Source organism: the organism of the source record quoted next (genome assembly GCF_019968985.1).
Source record: "MAG: Porospora cf. gigantea B chromosome Unknown PgB_NODE_454_length_17760_cov_125.079, whole genome shotgun sequence".
NCBI lineage: Eukaryota > Apicomplexa > Conoidasida > Eugregarinorida > Porosporidae > Porospora > Porospora cf. gigantea B.
The window spans coordinates 1-17,760 of NW_027179027.1; the positions used below are offsets into that span (position 1 = coordinate 1).

The window sequence follows — 17,760 nt, forward strand, 5'->3', positions numbered from 1 at the left end:
ATGCAGCCCCGGAGAAACGGATTCGCTTCCAATTCGACCCCTCATCCGAGCAGCTAACTCCGACCACACCTGAAACCCAGCACGAGGCGGAAGCGGCTCCGAAGAACTTGAGATTCGCAGTCGAAGCCAAAAGTAGCTCGTCACATTTTCACTACAACAGCAGAAACCCCTCTGGGGCATCTTCGTTCGTCACGCCCTTCAGACGCCATGTGCTACCAAGTCGGTGGCAGCTGCCGGAAAGTCAATCTCGCGTGAAGTCTGGGCCCGTGAAACGCCTCAGACGTACGGTCAGGCGCAAGTGGAACTCTGAGAAGCTTGTGCTGCAGCACGGACTCCTGATTTCAATGGCCCAGGAGAGTCCGCCGCTTATTCAGGTGTCATTCTCCCTGATGAGCCTCAGTCTTGTAGGCATGTGGAAGAAACGACCACTGTGCTTTGAAGTACACTACTCCATCCCGACCAAGAAAGGACATAAGACGAAAACACGAGTGGTAGTCTTCATGGTGGAATCCGCAAGCGAGTGCCAGAAATGGATATTGGAGATTCAGAAGCATCAGCGGTTAGGAGTCTTGGACTCGCAGAACGAGGAGTTCGTATCCATGGCGGCAGCTGAGATGAAGGTATCCGAGTTACATGATGCCTTGAGAAACGGCGGACTATTTGCTGTAGTGTCTCGGACGGTGAACCTGTTGGACTGCCACATGACTATTTCGCTACGAGACGCCTTTCATATACTACGGCTTCACTGCTCGAACAAGAAACGACAGCAGGAATCCGCGTCGCTAGCCGGACAATTGAAGGTGGCCCTTGTAAGGACGGAGACGGCCGAGCACACTGCGAAGACTGCGGAGTTGGCGGCTCATCTCAAAACCCGGTTCCAGCGCTTCGCCATACACGTGGAGCGGATGGAGCTCCGGCTGTTAAGAGCCGGCTGGGTCACGCTGTTGCGGAACATGCTGCGTACTCAGAGCCGGCGACTCATGGCAGGGACAAAGGCAGTGGTGGACGGTCTGGTGGAGACACAGTTGGCTATCGTGGCTTCTAGGACGGTACAGGGGCGCCGCAAACACCTGAAGTATGTTATCGACCGAGCCTACCTCCGACAAGTGGGAGACGCGTTTCACCTGATTCGAGCCTACGGGGCGTTGGCTGCCAGAGGTCGAAACAAGGCAAAGCTGCAGTGCATGGATATCATGCTTCGAAAAAGGGAACTGAAGCAGCGGCTTATCGCCGCCAACACCGTAGCGAAGTGGAACTTGGAGGCTAACAGACGCCGTCAAGAGGACACCGTGATGTTGCGCCTCATCTCCCGTGCGACTCCGTGCCGGGCGGCCCTTCGTCGATGGTGCCTGGCCGCAATCAGGCTCTCGGAGGTGGACAGACGCGTGGTGCAATCATTGGACAATGTAGCTGAACGCGTGCGGAACAGGTTAACGCACAGCGCGCTGCTCTGCATGTCGTCGCACTCGCAATCCCGAGCGAAGGACGTCGCGCTGCAGATCAGTCACAACCTGGTGAAGGTTAATTCCCGAATGGTGGAACATTTCGACGGAGTGCCCATGGAAAGAGCCTGCTACCTGATGGACTTGTGGGTGCGAAATCGCTACTACACGCTTCGCCAGTGTGGTTTGGCAGCGTTCCGCAACAACCTTCAAACGAAGCGCTTTGTTGAGCGCGCAGTCTGGCCGGGCCTACAGATCGTCGAGCGATTGGCGCGCAGGCGGAAACAGCAAGCGTTCATACATGTGATGAAGACGGCCTTTCATAAGTCGCTCTGCTCAGCGTCGCAGGTGCAAGGCACAAGTCAGCTGGTGATCGGACTAGAGGCCGTCTTCAAACATCGCAAGATGGAGGTCCTGATGCAGCTGACCAGGAAAAACGCTTACGAAAGATACCAGCACAACCTGCACTTTGAGGCTATGGGCAGGCTTAACGTGTTCCAATTGTTTGTGTACAGGTTCGACACTTGGCTCACCCGTTGTGAACATGCACGGATGCAGTCAGCTCTTGGGGCACTCTCCTCTAGAGTGCGATTCTACAAGATGGCGGACCAGCTCTACAACGTGAAGGTGATAGATAGGTTGACATCGCTGCTCAGCCAGAATCGAACATCCGTTCTGCTGAAGGCCATGGGCAGACTGCAAGAACACAGGGTGAAGTCCCAGATGCACGAGGTTCTCGGAGCGAAGGCTCACCTAGAGAGCGAGCTTCGTGTAGCCAAAGGCGACCTGTTGGCCATAGGGATGCCTTTGGAGTCGATGGCGTCTTCAGCGTTGGCCTCTGAGATTTCCAATGAACTCAGAGAAGTCGGTGTCAGCTACCTCCCGACCAGGAAGGTCTTGCCACACGCTTTGACGCTCTCTAGACGTGAAGGCCAGGTCACAGCGCGCAAACCGATTGAAGGGAATCCGCGCCTCATCTCTCGGTGGAGGCAGTCCAAGCTAAAGGTGCGTTCGAACTCCCTCTCGACACAGAAACTCCCCCAACGAATCATAAGACTGAGGTGCCAGCGACAAATCCTGACGATGCCTGCTGCCTGGAGAGTAGGAACACATCGTCGCCTGTACAGCCGGATGGTGGAGTTCCTTCTTACAGAAATGAGAGGTAAGCCGGTGGCCTGTCAGAATGGCTCCACTGGAGCGTCGGTTGCGTCCATCTCAGACACGGTGCGCCTTGAGGTGGAGGAGACTCTCAAGGATATAGGCCTGGGAACCCTTTGGAATTTCGATACTATGTGTCCTACGATACCAGAAGACTCCTGCTTCGACTTTGAGGATGAGTCCATTGAGGACCTTTGGGACTTCGACGAGTTCAAGAAACAGCTCCAGCTGGGTTCCTCAGTTTCTTCGCCCCTTTCAGACTTCGACCTCTCATCGATGCAACTCGGAAAAATCGTTGCCTAGTGACCTGTTTATGATTGCACTGACCCCTCAGTTAAACACGCACAATCCGCGAATTCCTGGTCATGGTCGAGTGTGGAGTGCTGAACGTGGAGACGAAGGCAATGCCCTTAACTGTCTACGGCAGCATGCTCTACCACCCACTGGAAGTCGTCCTCGTCTCCATAGTTGCCGTTGTCTGTCTGGGTGGGCAGGTTCTCCACTTAGGTAGCCGGTTCCGGGATATGCGCCTTGGCGGCTTGATAGGCCTAGCTCCGTCGACTATCCTCAACATTCCTTTGGATGGGACTGACGCCAACTATCGAGGTCTCCGCACATACCTCCTGCCGCTAGTATTGTTCTGCGCCGTTCATCTCTTAGTCGCTCATCTTGTCAGGTCTCTTAACTCCCGTCAGACCGTTAAAGCTCTAGTGGACATTACCATAGGTCTGGTGGGCTGCGTTCTCATACACACGGCTCGCGGTGCCATGGCACTGCTTCTAGTAGTGTTGCTGGGTCTCGTCGTGGACAAGGTAGCCCATATTCCTATTCCATGCCTTCATGGAAGAGTGACTGGCGCGCAGGCCATTTGGACCTACCTTGTTATCATGTTACTCTCAATAAATAGCCGGTGGTGCCCCATCACCTGGATTGTCGGTTGGGTCCCGTCGACGCGAGCCCCAACTATCGGCTGGGCAGTTGGTTTTAGATTTTGGATGCTACGGCTGGTTTCGTTCTTTATGGATCGTCATTGGTCCAGTGAGCTGCCCCAAACTCAGGAAGATGTGCTTACCTACAAGGCTAGGGTCAAGACGCCACTCCAGCCTGAGGATTACGACTACCTTTCCCTCTGTCACTACCTGTTGTACCCTCCGCTGCAGCTTGCCGGCCCAATTGTAACCTTCAACGCCTTCAAATCGCAGACGATGACGCATCAGACTGGGTACAACGAGATGCGCCTGCTCAAGTACGCGACATATCTGGGTGTAGTTGTTCTCGGACTTGACCTCTACACCCACACTATGTACACAACGGCTCTCATTGAACAGCCCGGTAACTACGCATTCTGGTCTCTCGTAGCGCCGGGTTACATCCCGATTTTCGTCACCCTTCATTTGTTCTTCATTTGGGCAAAGTACGCTATCATGTGGGGATCGATGCGACTCTGGGCCCTCTTGGATGGCGTGGAGACAATAGAAAACCAGATGCGGTTTTATCTCAACAACCACACCTATCAGATGTTTTGGCGGGGCTGGCACGCATCGTTCAATGCGTGGCTCATAAGGTACATCTATATTCCTCTTGGCGGGCGAAACAGGAAGATACCACTGTTCTTCTTGATTTTTACATTTGTGGGCTTGTGGCATGATGTCAGCTGGACCTACCTGCAGTGGGCGTGGATCGTCTTCTGTCTAGTGTCGTTGGAAGCAGTCACCATCCAGGCGGCGCGGAAAGTCCCATGTGTCGCGGACAATCTCAATCGAGAGACGCATTTCTTTAAGTATCTGCTCTGCATCCCTGGGAGCTTGTCTATGGCATGGGCCGCCGGTTCCAATTTCGTCACGTTCGGGATTGGCAAGTCCGATTGGAGAAGCTACGAGATCCCCAATTGGCAAACGTCAGACTATCTGTTGTTGGCCACCTTCTGTGCGGGTTGGTCTGCTGTGTGTCTCTTGTCCTTTCACTACCAACGGGCACTCGAGGGGGAAGGAAATGCCGCCACCCTTCGTTGCCATGTGTGAGGCCACGTTTACTTGTCAGATCAACTACCTTTCTAATGTACTTCGGTGGCAATGCGCCTTGTACGCCTCGAGACAGGATTACGTTGTTCTCGGAGAGAAAGAACTTGACTCCGTCCTTGATAGCACTCTCCATATCGACGATCAGTGCGATCTCCGCATTTTTGCGAGGGCCCGACACGTTCCTTACATCTCCAGGGAGACCCGGAGAGAAGTGGATGTGCTGTCGGTGCATGCGGTGCAAGCCTTGAGTCAGTATTGTTGGTAGATGCGCGCTGAATTATTTAACGTTGACAAACCCACTAGTAAGTGCAGTGAACGCACCTTGTACCTTTAGTGACCGGCGTGAACAAAGCGTTGTCATCTACGGGTAAGGAGTGACCTTGACGAGCGCGAATCCACAGTAGCTCTCCGTCCTCGCCTCGTATGACGCCAAATCGTTTCTTGTGGTTCTTGGTGACGACCCGCTCCAAGTCTGATCGTGTTGTGGGCGCCTTCGCCACAAGAGCGCTCACCCGAACGAAGCCGTCGGCGCGCATATCCACGCCCTCCTTGTCGGCGGTGTGGCGAAGAATTTCGGCTAGGCGCTCGCAGAGCTTTTCGTCTCGGCCGACACGCGGCCTGCTCTGGCTGACGAGCAGCGCTTGTCCCAGCAACAGCATCAACGGCGCCCTCAAAGACCTCTCGTATCGACATCTCATACGGAACTCAAAGATTCGCCAATTTAATGCACATACACTGTCGTCAAGTTTTTTGAGGGAGGGATGAAGGCCACACGCGCAGCTAACGAAGTTTCTTCGTGACACAAAATGTTGGAGCAGGACCCGCGCGTTGCTGATGTCCTGCAGAAGCTGGACCTCGTAGATGACGTGATACTTGACGACCAAGCTGTGGAGCCAGTCCACAAGTCCAGCTATGCAGGTGTGGTGTGGAAGTCCTTCGTGCCCTCACACACCACCTGGCTTCTGTCGCTCGTCCTGACGGTAGTCGCGGGTTTCGTGTGCTTCACGTCTGGGCTGCCATACTCAGAGGCCAACGCCACGTATGGATCGATCTTGGTGGTGTTCCTCGGGACTATCGGATGCGCCGGCTTCCTGCGGCTTGTGGCGGTGGGGAAGCCTGCTCAAGATTAGCAGTTCGCCTTGTTTCACAAAGCCAGGTTTCCTATTCTCGTAGAAGTTGTGGTGGCGGCACTGGATCCTGAGGTGCATGACCTTCTCTGGACAGGTGAGAGTTGGTGAAATCTTGAACAGCCACCCTCTACTTCGTTATCCTTGCCAATGCCTACATGGTGACGGGAGGCCCACCAGACCCAGCTGTGGATAAGAAGTTCAAGACTATGGGGTTGCTGCTTTTGCTGTGGGCAGTAAAGAATAACCTACGCAAGTTCGGAACGCAGTGGATGCTATTAGGTTTCCTACAGAGTTTCAATCATCGGATACAGGAGTTCTTTACGTATTACGCCAGTTTGTGGAAGTTGAGTGAGATGGCCAATGCTACGGCCTCGATCGACAGATTTCCGAGTAACCAGTCAATAGGAGAGGAGTTTTTCACTTGCGGCGCCGAGCTTCCACAGCATCTGATGTATGATCAGTGAGTCAGGCCGTTGATTGAAACAGAATCGAAGCGTCTGAAAGAAACAAGCTGAACAATCTGTTCTACGTTCGCCAGTCAGGTGATCCGCTCCAGTTGCCAACCCCTGCCGGAGTGCATGTGTTTTCCACTTTCGCGTCGCTCTCGGAGCACGGGAAACGGGTGCATCGTACTCTATTGCTGGGGTTTCAGAATAGGAGTCGGAGAGCTTCAGATGCGACGTACAGATCCACTGTCGACTCTCACCGCCCCACGACTCAAACAGTCGTGATGCCCCCTCTGGACCATCAAGAAAGCAACCTGAGCTGGAAGCAGAAGTTGCGAACTGCACTAACGACCGATTTGAAGAATGGAAGGGAATCTCTAATCCCCGAGACCGTTCCCGAACAAAAAAAAGGCAAGTTCATCGTCGAAGCTCTCCGTGAAAACGTGGACTCCACTGAACGGGAGCTCGCTCTGAAAGAATTGGAGGCCGCGGTACAGGTCTTTGATGACGCTGAGGCCCTACCTCCGGCTGAGCACTTGTCCTACAAGGACATTGTGGACACCGACGGGCTAGGTGGTAAGCCGACCGGGCCTTCCGAGGCCGCGGAGAGCGTGAAAACGCCATCTATAGTGGCGCCCGCAGCGGAGGCTTCGCCTACGGGGGTTGCCTTCCGAAACGACCCTGAAGTCTCAGCTAGGCTGCCCAAAAGAGACCTTCGACTTCTCGAAAGGCGCCCTCCCATTTTCCGCAGCATTCACGAGACAGTGCTCAAGGAGAACTTGCTGCAAAATGCGGTGCTTAAGTTAGTCAATCTGGAAGCACAGAAGAAAACTTCAGACGGTCTCCCATTGAACGTGGTGCAGCTGGTGCTGACTGCTGAGGAGTGCAAACTGGTCTTCAAGCGATCGAACGACCTCAACGCCTCGGTAACCGAACAGGAGTTTAGTCGGGTGTTCCAGTCGCTTCTGCAGCAGCAGCTGATGCTGGTGAGCAGCCTTCGGTCAGAGGCCGCCATCAGGAAAGTCATCACCCGGGCCTTGGATGTTCTCTTCATCGTGGTGTATATCCTAGGCGTCCTGATTATTTTGGGACTGAAACCCGAGACGATCATCGTCTCAGGCGCCGCCGTGCTAACGGCGTTCACTCTAGTGCTCAGCGTCTTCTATCAGGACTTCATACAGAGTATCATACTCGTGCTGTTCCTCAATCCGTATTCCGTTGGCGACGTGTGGGGTTGAAGCAAAGGTTCATCCAGCGTTCAGTTCGGGCTGGAAAATACCACAGACCTTCTGTTCGTCAAGCGCATTTCCACGTTCTACACTGAGATGCGCACCTTGGAAGGCAAAGTTGTGAGTACTCGCAGGTCCAGACATGCAGTTCACGCTGTCCAATGCGGTGATATCCAAGGAGCGCATCCTGAACTCCTCCCGCACCAAGCTTGCCAGCTTCGCTCTGCGCTTTCTGATATCGGATCAAACCCACCCGTCAAAAATGCAAGCTCTATTTCGACTTATAGAGGCGTATACCAGCTCGAGGCCGTCAGAATACACACCCAAGAACACTGTGTGTTGCATTGATTCCGCGCAGCCGGGCCACTACATCGCCATATCCGTCTACGCTGAGTACCGTTTGTCGTCCCATCATTGGCAAGTAGTCCGCAAGGAGCGGGGGAATGTCTGGATGTACATCATCAGCATGATTCAGATGCTCCGGATTGAGTACAAGAAGCCTGTGACTCGATGGGAATCTACGTGATTGAATTTCATAAAAACGTCTGTATGGGCACGAGGTTCGACGACAACGTCGAAAACGTGCTTCAGCAGGTAAGTGCCGACGGAAATCGACACCAGCTCGAGCGATTCGAGAATTTAGACGAGTTGGAGGAGGAGGATGACGAGGAGCATGTAGAGATTCGGGGCTTCTTGGTGAACATCATATTTCCCCACGCAACGACCACGTGTCTCTGGAGTCTGCACTTGGTCTTTTTGGCAACGTACGCCATCGTGATGCAGGTGAGGAGGAGCTTCCCACAAAACAGTCCGCACGTAAGCATACCGATACAGCTTCGACCGGCAACCCGTTCAAAATTTTGATCATAAGCCCCATAGAGTTGGCCTGCGTCATATCCATGGCGACGCTGCGCCAGATTCTGTTGTGCATTCACTCCCAGCTGCCGAACACCGCCCAGTTTTTAGGCGTGTTGTTTGACGCAGTGAACTTGTACGTGTTTGACGTGCTCTGGGTAGTCACCTCGTTCGTGATCTACTCGTCTGTGCTCGTTCGTGGGAGCGCGGACAGCGAGTTTCGCTTCATGGGAGATGATTTTGGCGTCCTTACCCCCGTCTTGCTGGATGGCGCTTACTATTCTATGATCTTGTGGGTCACCAAGAACCTGGTGCTGTCGTTCATCACATTCATCTTTGTGCTGGGTTTCATGATGAACTACAACGAGACTCTGGTGGATTTTTTTTCATTCTACTCTACAATGTGGAAGATTGGGAAGTTTGTGGAGACTATCGACTACCTTAACTTATCGGACAGTAGGACACCTGAGAAATCGTTCGTCAGCGCCTTCTCTGCGCGAATGTCGGATGGAGGGAAGGCCAGTCACACGAAGACTCCGCAGTACCTAAGCAAACGAATGTGGGTGAGGCGACAAGGTTCTATACAGAATTCGAGATGCAAGGACGAGCAGATTTCAGAACCTGTACCTCACATCTATGGTCCGGCTGCCCATCAACCTGATCACTGGGTACTTCACCCTTTCAAGCATGAACTCAAAAGCTGACAGCACGATGATAGCGACACAACTGTTTAGTCTTCTGCACGGGTTCCACATGGATCTTAGCGAAGCGCGAAAACGACGGGAGGCAGATCTCAGTCAGGAGACAGTGCTGGAGCCAGCGCCTGCGACCACTACCAAGGACGTGGCCGTCCTTGAACGGATCGCGTCGAAGAAGGAGGAGATCCTGGACGACAAGGTGGAGGAAGAGAAGAAGAAGCTGGAACCCCCCCCTCCAGCTGACAAGCCGAAGCCGCCTGAGTTCGCAATAGTACCCACGCCCCTAGAGATGGCGGCCCTCGAGGGCCTCGAGAAGGCGCTGCGTGACGACATCCCCCCCGACACACCGCAAAAGGTGATCACTAGCATTGACCTGGAGCACGACAACCAGCTGATGGCTGAGATGCGAGCGAGGTGCGATGTCGTGGAAACGGAGCCTGTCGAGGTGCAGCTGCATCGTGAGGTCGCAGCGGAGTTTTCCCGAGACTTGAATCTCGACGAGTTGGAGGTGGCCAGCGAGAGCTCCGGTCCGACATTGATAGTGGAGAGTAGTCGCAATAGCAGCGTGGAGAGTCAGTCTTCCGAGGGGAGTCACTCTTCTGCGAGTACAACCTCCCTAGCATCTGGAACGCCAGGTGTGGTGTTTCCCGCGTTGCCTTCTGAAGGCCAGTCGTCGATATCCGCAACGGACGATGTGGAGGTGCCAGTTGAGGACCCGAATTTCAGGAATGACCGGCCGCTTTCCACAGCTCCACCGTGGGAGTCTCCGATGCAAGCTGACGTCATGCACCCCTTTCGCCGGCGGAGGCAACGGTCGATGGAGACCAAGAGGGGCAAGCCACATGGAGCATTCCACCCGGGACTGGAACACGTGAAAGCCAGCAAAAACGTAGCCGTCACCACTGCCGCCCTGGACACGGCCGTGCAGGCTCTGGCGGAGGCCGAACATCAGGCAGTTCGGCAGAAGGATCCGAAATCACAGCAAACGATCCCTCGAGAGTTCTTTGAGAAGTTCCTCACAGGACAGGAGTTGACTGCATTCTTTAGGCAGGCCGATCCCGGCAAGACCAACTTAATCAACGAGAACTCCATGCAGCGAGTGCTTGTTAACATGCACAACACCAAGAAAAGCCTGATCAGGGCCATGGACGCGCAGCTGCAGATTCAAGTGGTCTTCGGCAACCTGATCAACATCATCCTCATAACGGTGACCTTCTTCGTCTTCCTCGTGTGCATAGGGCTGAGTCCTGAGTCAATCATCGTCTCAGGAGCCGCAGTGGTATCATCTGTGATCGTATCCATGAGTTTCCTCTACACCTCCTTTGTGCAGTCAGTGATGCTCATCTGCTTTGTGAATCCCTTCACTGTGGGTGACAGACTTCGACTCGGACCATCACAGCAGATTCATGTTGTTCGGAAGATTACGACATTCTACACGGAGTTCGTCAACATTGAAGAGAAGATAGTAATTTACTCCAACGCGAGCCTCATCACAGAGAAGATTGTGAACGATTCCAGATCGCGGGCAGCCTGTTTCGTTGTCCACATGCTGGTGTCAGACCTGACGCCCGCACCACGAATAAAGGCTCTCAGGCAGCTAGTCGAGGCCTACGTCCTCGCGCGGCCTAGCGAGTACATTCACAAGGACTACGCGATGATTATCGAGGCTGTACAGCCGGGGCATTATTTCGACTTGACGTTCTATGTGACCTATATGACGAGCTGGCATAAGTGGCAAGCCGTCTGCGCGGCCAGGAGTGCAGTAATCCAGTACATACTGAAGATCTGCAATGTTCTGCATATCGAGTACAAGTTCGCCGTGCAGAGGTGGGAAACCATTTCCGCTGAGGGCGAGAAGGTTTGATTCGTTTCGCGACTACACTCCAGCCTCAGGCTGGTGCAACAGCAGGTCTGGGAAAGGAAGTGGGGTGGTGGTTTTCCGCCCGTGGTACACTTTGCTGAACGTCGGCCTGACGAGAGGGCGTCTAGGGACGTTTTTGGTCGGAGTAGCTCGCTCGGGCGTCCATCTCCGCAACTCGACGCTGGTTTGAATGCAGTTAACCTTCTTCAATACGGCATCAGGAATGTTCGGGTTGACCAGCGCGCTGAGCAGGCCACTACGTGCGTCTAGGCGGACTACCAAAGCCAAAGCAGCGACCTCTGGCCCTCTGTCTCCGGTTTCGACGACGTCCTGGAAGAAGCGGCCTTGGCGCGTGGTCTTCCCCGTCTCGACCCCTAGGCAGACTACGGCGTTTTCCAGCGCCGCCACGAGCAGCTCGACGTGGTCGGGGTTTGACAGCCTGGACTTAAACTCGGAGTCCAGGATGAGTCGGAGGGAGGTGATGGGGAAGTCGACTCGCTTAAGGTGGGCGTCCGCGAAGGCCGCGACGTCCTGTGGCAGCGGCAAGTAGTCCACGTCGGCGTACTGAGGGTTCAAGTGGCTCATGACTCGAATCCACCGATGAGTAGAGGAGGACAGAGCCGGCCAAGGGAATCGACGGTCCTCCCCCCCCAGTCGGTAGGGCGACAGCACTGCGCGTTGGATGGCACTCTCGGACCAGCACCCCACTGGAAGGTCCAGCGTGTGCATGACGACACTGAACGGGGTGTGGTAGGGCTTAGGCGAGACGGGCTCCCCGAAGCAGGCCAGAAACTGCGAGTTCAGCATCCACCCCAGAGCATCTTTCATGTAGGCTCCTAAGCCCTCGTTGTAGCCAGACAGATTTACGACCACTGGCACGCGGGTGCGGTACGAGGCATTGGATTGATCAAATTCAAAGGCGGCCTGGGTCTTCCGAGATCGCCATTGGCGGTACTGACGTCGTTCCTCCAGCTTCTCCAGCACCACCTGCAGATTTCGCACAATGTGTCGCGCCCTCAGGGTCAGGCTACGAAGGGCGTCAACGTAGGCGTCAGGACACTGCAGCGGTGACACCTCTGCAAGGGACACCGATGACACACACATTGGGCTCTCGGTTGGTGGCCATATAGCCGTATCGCAATCGCTTGACGCCCTTGGGTGGACGAGTCCGGCTTCAAAGTGTTCCGAGCTGAGGAGCGGCTTAGACACCAATTGTAAACTGACCGTGGTTGGGGGTCCAAGGAGGGGTTGTCCTAAGTCGCAGTCCAGCAGCAACACAGAGGGGACCCAGTTTAACAGCGCGTTCACGGCGAAGGTGCAGAAGGTGCTCTTCCCGCTGCCTTTGGGGCCGTCCACAACCAAGGAAGGTACCTCGCGCGCCTCCAGCTCAGGTAAAAACGACTCAATGGTTCTCTTCCAGGCGTCAGGTATCTCAAGCGGCCGCACTGAGACCTGCTTGTGCTGCACCATTGAGCTCTTCCAGATTTGAGAGATGTCTTCATCCAATGGGTCCATATCGGAAGTAGCCGTGGGACAGACACCCTTAACTACACAGCGGACGTCACGGGCGGATTCGTTGTCATGCATGGCCAGCAAGAGCACCGCACCGTCAGTGGTGTCGAGATACTTAGTGCGGGTCTCATTGTCAATCAGGATCGAGTCCCTATCAAAGCACTCCGTAGTTGAGATGCATTCAACAAGTAGAGCGCATGACCACGGCGCCCTTGTTACGGGATACACTGTTTCTGACGCTTCAATCCGAGATCCAAAAACCATGAACGATCCACGTAGGACTTGGAAACAGAAGCAGCCAGACAGATAGAGATCTTCACCAGGGCACATTGCCACAGCTGACAGGTTGGCCGTCTGCAGAGGCGCCAAAGCAGAGGGAATTCGCCCTCTGTATATCTGTATGAGGTCCAATCTGGATAGGGTCGGCCTTGATTGGAGGACTCTGACCGTTCGTGCCATCGTCCGCAAATATCGATTTAACACCCTTCCCTTAATCGCTGACACTACTGTTGCGTCTGACTTTGTTTTTGGGCATTCGGAGTTGATGTGAAAAGTTTTCTTAGAAAAGTCCCAATTTGATGTTCAGAAAGTTCGAGCGTTCGGATGCGGCTCAGTCGAGTCTAATGAAGAACTCTGTCCAACGAGCCATCAGGATGCAACTGGTGGAGACATACCCCCGGTTGGAGCCCGTCTTCGACCAAATTTGGGCCCCTGAGGATGCCGTGCGCCTGGTTAAGTGTCGCAACAACGCCAACCTACTCGTCGTGAACGATGAGCCCAAGTTTTTTCAAGACACCGCAGATAAGAGCGCCCCCTGGGTCCCGACGCTCCGAGTTCTGCACATGTATCCCTCGCTTGTCACTCGCGTCCAGGTGGACCAAGGCGCGATTAAGTTCGTTCTTCGAGGTGCCAACGTCATGTGTCAGGGACTGACATCGGCTGGTGGCGCGATGGAAACCTTCGAGGAGGGTGCGGTAGTGCAGATCTTGGCGGAAGGCCTCGCACATCCCTTGGGCTTGGGGCGTGCGACGATGTCATCCCAAGCCATAAAAGAGACAAACTCCGGCGCCTGCATTGAGGTATACACTACGACGCATGATGGCCTTTGGAACCTCAAGACTCTTGCTGTGTAGTGGTGATTCTTGGATCACATAGCGGCTGCAATCGCTACCCACGGAGGCACAGGAAGCCTGGTGTCAGTGAGGTAGCACAGCAGGTCGCGCATGAATGTGATGTCAGTCGTTTTGTTGATGAAAAGAGTCGATACCAAGCAGCATTTGCCCGCAAATTGTACCCTCTGTGTATAGGTTCCTATGTCGCAGGGAGCATCGAACTGAATGATGTGGTGTACTGGAGGCAGGTCCAGTTGCTCCAATGTATCGTCAGTCACGACAATGACCTCGGCCCTGCCCACTCTGTTGGCGGTTGGACGTTGCGCCTCAGACAGGTCCACCGTTCTGACATTATTTCCAGCGAGGTAGTCAATTACACCCTCCACCTGACTGGAGTCCACAACGACGACCACTGGAGAGGAGGTCTTCTTGAGGCAGCGGGACATGAACAGGAGCTTGTGTGCCTCCTTCACGTACTCTATGTCCTGTGCCGCCGACAATCGTAGGTGAGCCAACCGCTGTTGCACAAATATCGGCGACGTTGCGGCCAACACCTCGGGAACCGTGTCGAGGGCGGTCGTCGAGAACAAACAAAGCTGTTTGGGACCCTTTAACCTCTCAGCAATGAAAGTCAGTTCGGATTCGTAGCTGCCGTCAAGCAGATGATCTGCGTCGTCTAAAATCATCCTATCGCACTGCAACATGTGCATCCTCCCTCGCTGCAGGGCGTCCACTAAGAGGCCTGGCGTGCCCACGCAGATATGAGTGCCGGGTCGCGTTGTTGGATTTTCGCGGGTCTCGCTGGCCGCCAGCAATTCGAAGCGTCTGGATGGAAAGTCGAGTCGGGCGGCGCAGCGCTCCAAAAGTTCGTAGACGGCCTTTGCAGTTTCTTTTGACGGGAGGAGGATCACACACAGAGGACCCTCCCCTGTTGTCAGCGGCAGATGACATTCCGCATCCATCGACAAGAGCAGCGCCGGCAGGACATGGCACAGCGTCTTGCCAGTCCCAGCGGCAGCGACGCCGACTACATCCCTCCCCAGCAGCATGGCCGGAATGGCCTGCATCTGCAGTGGGGTTGGGTGGCAAATTCCGTCTCGACTGAGCGACTGGATCAACTGCTTCGGGAACCGCATTTCTTGGAATGACGGTACTGGCGGCGGACGGCTCGCGCCTCGGACAGTGAGGTGCATCCGCTTTCTGAACGCCGCTGCTGCCGACGGCGAAAGATTCTGTAACCGCAACGGTAAGCTCCAACTCCCCGACGACGAGGAGCCCACCGGTCGTTCCGGCAGAACTTCTCGAGGCTCAGGTTGGATCTCTCCGTCCTGCTTCCGGAGGCGGCGGCTGTCGTCTAGCAACGTAGGCACCGTGGCGGCGGGCGCTGGCACTGGCTTCTGAGGCTGGGAAGGCGCGTCGAATTTTCGGAGAAGGTCTTGGCGCCGTCGTTCTCTTATTTGTTTTGCGGTTAGGAACTCGTCATCTGCGAATGGACAGGAGATCATAGCACTTACCGCCTGCTTGGTTCATTATTACGCCAAAAAACCGACATTCACAGTGAGAACAACATGGACGAGAGCTCGTCAATCCCAGGCTCCTGCAGTTTCAGACGGGAGGCGATGGGGCTTGGGCAAGGCGACAGATTTACCGGGCTGCACAAATGAAGTTCATCCATGTGTTGTGTCAGCAAATTCGACTTGATGTCCTCATCGAGTGCCACCGCCAGCGACTTCAGGTTTAGCAACCAGTTACAGTAGAAACCTGACACCTCTCGGTCAAATAATGCTCTCAGAGTTTCGTTGAGGATGACTTGTATTGCGCATCGTATCTGGGATTCGGTCAAAGCACAGCTGCCTTCCGGAAGACTGAACGTCGTGTCGGCGGTCTGTGCGCTTGGGAGCTGTTTGGCCGTGCGGACGGATCTGAGTGCGGCGGATGGCTGTTTCTCACGCTACAATGGCGGCTCTAGCGCTTTCGAATTCCGCCTCCTTCGGAGAGTCACCTCGAGAACTCATTTCCCAGACATGGTGGAGCAGCAGCCGCTGGAATCTGTGTAGATCAGTCCGGAGGCCGTCGACTAAACTGTCGGTCTGCGACGTCTTCTCAGCAGCCGTAGGAGACTCAGCTTGGACGTATTGTCGGAGCTCACCCAGCGGAAGGAATAGTAGTTGCCTCACAAACGACTATGTAACACCTAACAGAAAAAACTTACAGTCGATTGGCAAAACTCGGAGAGCCGTTGATTCCTGGACTGTAGCCGACCGATATCAGCCTGTAGCAGCGCAACGGTCGCCAATGCGGCAGCCGCCTTTAGGTGAATTCGATCACTGACTTTCAACAATCTGGAAAACGACTCCGTGAGCTCGTGGCCGAGCACTTGACCCTTGCGGATCTTACGCTCAATACACTTGTGCACTTGCAACAGCGTTCCGGATCCCCCTAAGCCCCTGAGGGTAGCCAATGTAATCGCAGGGAATGCACGACGCTCAGGCAGGTGCAAGGTGAGTTTCAGTAGAAGGCCCCAGGTTGGATCCAACACAGTCTCCTGGTAGTTCTGCAGGCTGATTAAGACGCCCCAACAGACTTACGATTTCGTTGCTCTGTCCTGAAGTGAGACGTAGTCTGCCGAAAGACACTCAAGCACAGTGCGTCTGATGGCAAAGTCCTCATTGAGCGGTAGTGTGCCGAAAGTGCAATTCAGTGGCTCTGCAGGTCTCTCATCATCACTGAAAAGCGCAGGGGGTGTGGCAGGGACTACCTCCAGGAAGATCACACGGTTCTCGCGGTCCATCTTGGCCCTAAGCCCGACCACCAACCTCCCTATAGTGACCGCCTCCCTCCACCATGCTGAATGCATTGGTATCCCAGAGTCCGCAGGAAGTTTAGTTATCTTCTCCAAAACGGTCTCCACGAGATCCACTCGTGCCAGGACAGGTCCCAATCCACGATACGATTTCTGGCACTCAGCGTACTGTTCCAGTGCACCGTTGGCCTCCTTGAGCAGGGTGAAAACTGGTAGAAGGCACTCGGCAGCAAGCCGTACCCCCTCGTCCGCCCTCATGAGCTGAGAGAGTAGGTAGACCACGTGGTGAGCGAGCTTCGCACGCAGCGAGTGCGAGAAGTCCACGCTCTGTGAGTACGAGACTCCTGTGGCGAGCGCCAGAAGCAGTGTGCGCGCGTGACGGATGGTGGCTGGCCTGAAAGTGGAGACCCCCGATGGCAGGTGGGGCATCACTTCCTGGGAGACAAAACCCAGCAGAGTTGCTCCTTTGGTCCATGCACGAAAGAGGGACAGCAGATCGGCCTCGTTGGAGGCTGAGGTCACCTCTAAGCAGACCACATTCCATACGCTGGCCACCAGTTCCAGCAACAAAGGGCCTCTCAGAGTTTCTGAGAGGTTTTTGTAGGTCAGCAGGTCCGGAACCTCTGGTTGAGCCCGTTTTCGGTGCATGATTGTTTTCACTCGCTGCCACAGCTGAGACTTACCCCCTTCTACTGAGGCGGCGCGTTGCAGCTCCGGAAGAGGTAACATTTGCGGGAAAAGCCATGGGCTGAGGAGCACCAGACGTGAGAGGTGGTCTTCTGCGGACTTTAAAGTTGAGGCGTGGACCGACTCCAAAATCAACATCAGCCTGTCACGCGATTTCGCGTTGGGGTGGCAATGGTGCCGCTCCGCCTGCCGCTCAATGAACGGGATCAACGACACGATGGCTGCTTTCGATAGACGTTCAACACGCACTAACGGACAGAATATTCGACTGAACATCAGTTTTTTGAATTATGCATTCCCACTTCCCCAAGCATCTACTACTGCTTGCGTCCCAAGCTTCGAGTCGAATGAGACCACGTGATTCTGGCCCCATTCCCAATTGGACTCGTTGTGTTGCTTGACTAGATACTTGTATTCAACTGAGCCGTGGCTCTTGGGAAGCTTGACTGTACCCGACCAAACGTGATTCGGGCCCCACTCGAGTTCGATCGCATTCTCTGCAGACCAAGCGCCAAGCTCGGGACAGGACCCAACGACAAACAGATTCTGGCCAAAGTGGGTTGGGAAGTTAATCGCGAAGGTAACTTCCCATGAGGCCGCGTCCTGGCCTTCTTCTCGAGTCCGGGCAATATGCACTGCCTCCTGAAACAGGCGCAGCTTGTGTTCAAGCCTTCTTAGTTTGAACGACTCCCTCTGCCGCAGTTTCTTCTGTTGCAGCGTCTCATGAGCAGGGGGAGGGCTCACTGTGTATTGAAAGGCCACGTCAGCCATTTGCTTAAAATTACTTTAGTTTTGTGGGGCTTACG

The 17,760-nt window shown here is 54.7% G+C and overlaps 9 protein-coding genes across 20 annotated transcripts; 5 read left to right on the top strand and 4 right to left on the bottom strand.

Moving 5' to 3' along the window:
- On the top strand, window positions 1-2,903 carry KVP17_002110 (uncharacterized protein; the record flags this gene model as incomplete). 2 transcript variants are annotated; one of them, XM_068518088.1, is made up of 3 exons in its annotated part: window positions 1-2,447; window positions 2,475-2,604; window positions 2,662-2,903. In XM_068518088.1, coding segments are annotated over 3 exons (2,819 nt in total), but the record flags the coding sequence as incomplete, so codon positions are not given. The 2 variants fall into 2 exon arrangements, with proteins under 2 accessions (XP_068374017.1, XP_068374016.1); XM_068518087.1 differs by having other exon boundaries at window positions 345-2,903.
- A 62-nt stretch (window positions 2,904-2,965) lies between these two features.
- KVP17_002115 (uncharacterized protein) lies at window positions 2,966-4,621 on the top strand (the record flags this gene model as incomplete). The annotated part of the gene is made up of 1 exon (XM_068518097.1): window positions 2,966-4,621. The coding sequence occupies one exon, from the start codon at window positions 2,966-2,968 to the stop codon at window positions 4,619-4,621; it is 1,656 nt and encodes a 551-aa protein (XP_068374026.1).
- Window positions 4,622-4,920: 299 nt separating this feature from the next.
- Window positions 4,921-5,319, bottom strand: KVP17_002114 (uncharacterized protein; the record flags this gene model as incomplete). Of its 2 annotated transcripts, none has more annotated exons than XM_068518096.1 (1): window positions 4,921-5,319. In XM_068518096.1, one exon carries the CDS (start codon window positions 5,317-5,319, stop codon window positions 4,921-4,923), a length of 399 nt encoding a protein of 132 aa, XP_068374025.1. The 2 variants fall into 2 exon arrangements, with proteins under 2 accessions (XP_068374025.1, XP_068374024.1); XM_068518095.1 differs by having other exon boundaries at window positions 4,921-5,280.
- Window positions 5,320-5,427: 108 nt separating this feature from the next.
- On the top strand, window positions 5,428-7,952 carry KVP17_002108 (uncharacterized protein; the record flags this gene model as incomplete). Of its 5 annotated transcripts, XM_068518080.1 has the most annotated exons (6): window positions 5,428-5,727; window positions 5,755-5,845; window positions 5,872-6,211; window positions 6,238-7,425; window positions 7,453-7,546; window positions 7,575-7,952. In XM_068518080.1, the coding sequence occupies 6 exons, from the start codon at window positions 5,428-5,430 to the stop codon at window positions 7,950-7,952; spliced, it is 2,391 nt and encodes a 796-aa protein (XP_068374009.1). The 5 variants fall into 5 exon arrangements, with proteins under 5 accessions (XP_068374009.1, XP_068374008.1, XP_068374011.1 ...); XM_068518079.1 differs by lacking the exons at window positions 5,755-5,845; window positions 5,872-6,211; window positions 6,238-7,425; window positions 7,453-7,546; window positions 7,575-7,952 and having other exon boundaries at window positions 5,428-5,751; XM_068518082.1 differs by lacking the exons at window positions 5,428-5,727; window positions 5,755-5,845; window positions 6,238-7,425; window positions 7,453-7,546; window positions 7,575-7,952 and having other exon boundaries at window positions 5,907-6,215.
- A 23-nt stretch (window positions 7,953-7,975) lies between these two features.
- On the top strand, window positions 7,976-10,843 carry KVP17_002111 (uncharacterized protein; the record flags this gene model as incomplete). Of its 3 annotated transcripts, XM_068518089.1 has the most annotated exons (3): window positions 7,976-8,209; window positions 8,236-8,840; window positions 8,869-10,843. In XM_068518089.1, 3 exons carry the CDS (start codon window positions 7,976-7,978, stop codon window positions 10,841-10,843), a joined length of 2,814 nt encoding a protein of 937 aa, XP_068374018.1. The 3 variants fall into 3 exon arrangements, with proteins under 3 accessions (XP_068374018.1, XP_068374019.1, XP_068374020.1); XM_068518090.1 differs by having other exon boundaries at window positions 8,236-8,985; XM_068518091.1 differs by lacking the exons at window positions 7,976-8,209; window positions 8,236-8,840 and having other exon boundaries at window positions 8,993-10,843.
- A 12-nt stretch (window positions 10,844-10,855) lies between these two features.
- On the bottom strand, window positions 10,856-12,811 carry KVP17_002112 (uncharacterized protein; the record flags this gene model as incomplete). Its single annotated transcript, XM_068518092.1, has 1 exon — window positions 10,856-12,811. One exon carries the CDS (start codon window positions 12,809-12,811, stop codon window positions 10,856-10,858), a length of 1,956 nt encoding a protein of 651 aa, XP_068374021.1.
- A 119-nt stretch (window positions 12,812-12,930) lies between these two features.
- KVP17_002116 (uncharacterized protein) lies at window positions 12,931-13,485 on the top strand (the record flags this gene model as incomplete). Its single annotated transcript, XM_068518098.1, has 1 exon — window positions 12,931-13,485. The coding sequence occupies one exon, from the start codon at window positions 12,931-12,933 to the stop codon at window positions 13,483-13,485; it is 555 nt and encodes a 184-aa protein (XP_068374027.1).
- Window positions 13,486-13,499: 14 nt separating this feature from the next.
- KVP17_002113 (uncharacterized protein) lies at window positions 13,500-14,994 on the bottom strand (the record flags this gene model as incomplete). 2 transcript variants are annotated; one of them, XM_068518093.1, is made up of 2 exons in its annotated part: window positions 13,500-14,947; window positions 14,979-14,994. In XM_068518093.1, 2 exons carry the CDS (start codon window positions 14,992-14,994, stop codon window positions 13,500-13,502), a joined length of 1,464 nt encoding a protein of 487 aa, XP_068374022.1. The 2 variants fall into 2 exon arrangements, with proteins under 2 accessions (XP_068374022.1, XP_068374023.1); XM_068518094.1 differs by lacking the exon at window positions 14,979-14,994 and having other exon boundaries at window positions 13,500-14,969.
- Window positions 14,995-15,016: 22 nt separating this feature from the next.
- Window positions 15,017-17,725, bottom strand: KVP17_002109 (uncharacterized protein; the record flags this gene model as incomplete). Of its 3 annotated transcripts, XM_068518086.1 has the most annotated exons (5): window positions 15,017-15,386; window positions 15,415-15,647; window positions 15,677-16,025; window positions 16,053-17,175; window positions 17,257-17,725. In XM_068518086.1, 5 exons carry the CDS (start codon window positions 17,723-17,725, stop codon window positions 15,017-15,019), a joined length of 2,544 nt encoding a protein of 847 aa, XP_068374015.1. The 3 variants fall into 3 exon arrangements, with proteins under 3 accessions (XP_068374015.1, XP_068374013.1, XP_068374014.1); XM_068518084.1 differs by lacking the exons at window positions 15,017-15,386; window positions 17,257-17,725 and having other exon boundaries at window positions 15,411-15,647; window positions 16,053-17,230; XM_068518085.1 differs by lacking the exons at window positions 15,017-15,386; window positions 15,415-15,647; window positions 15,677-16,025; window positions 16,053-17,175 and having other exon boundaries at window positions 17,243-17,725.
- Window positions 17,726-17,760: the final 35 nt, after the last annotated feature.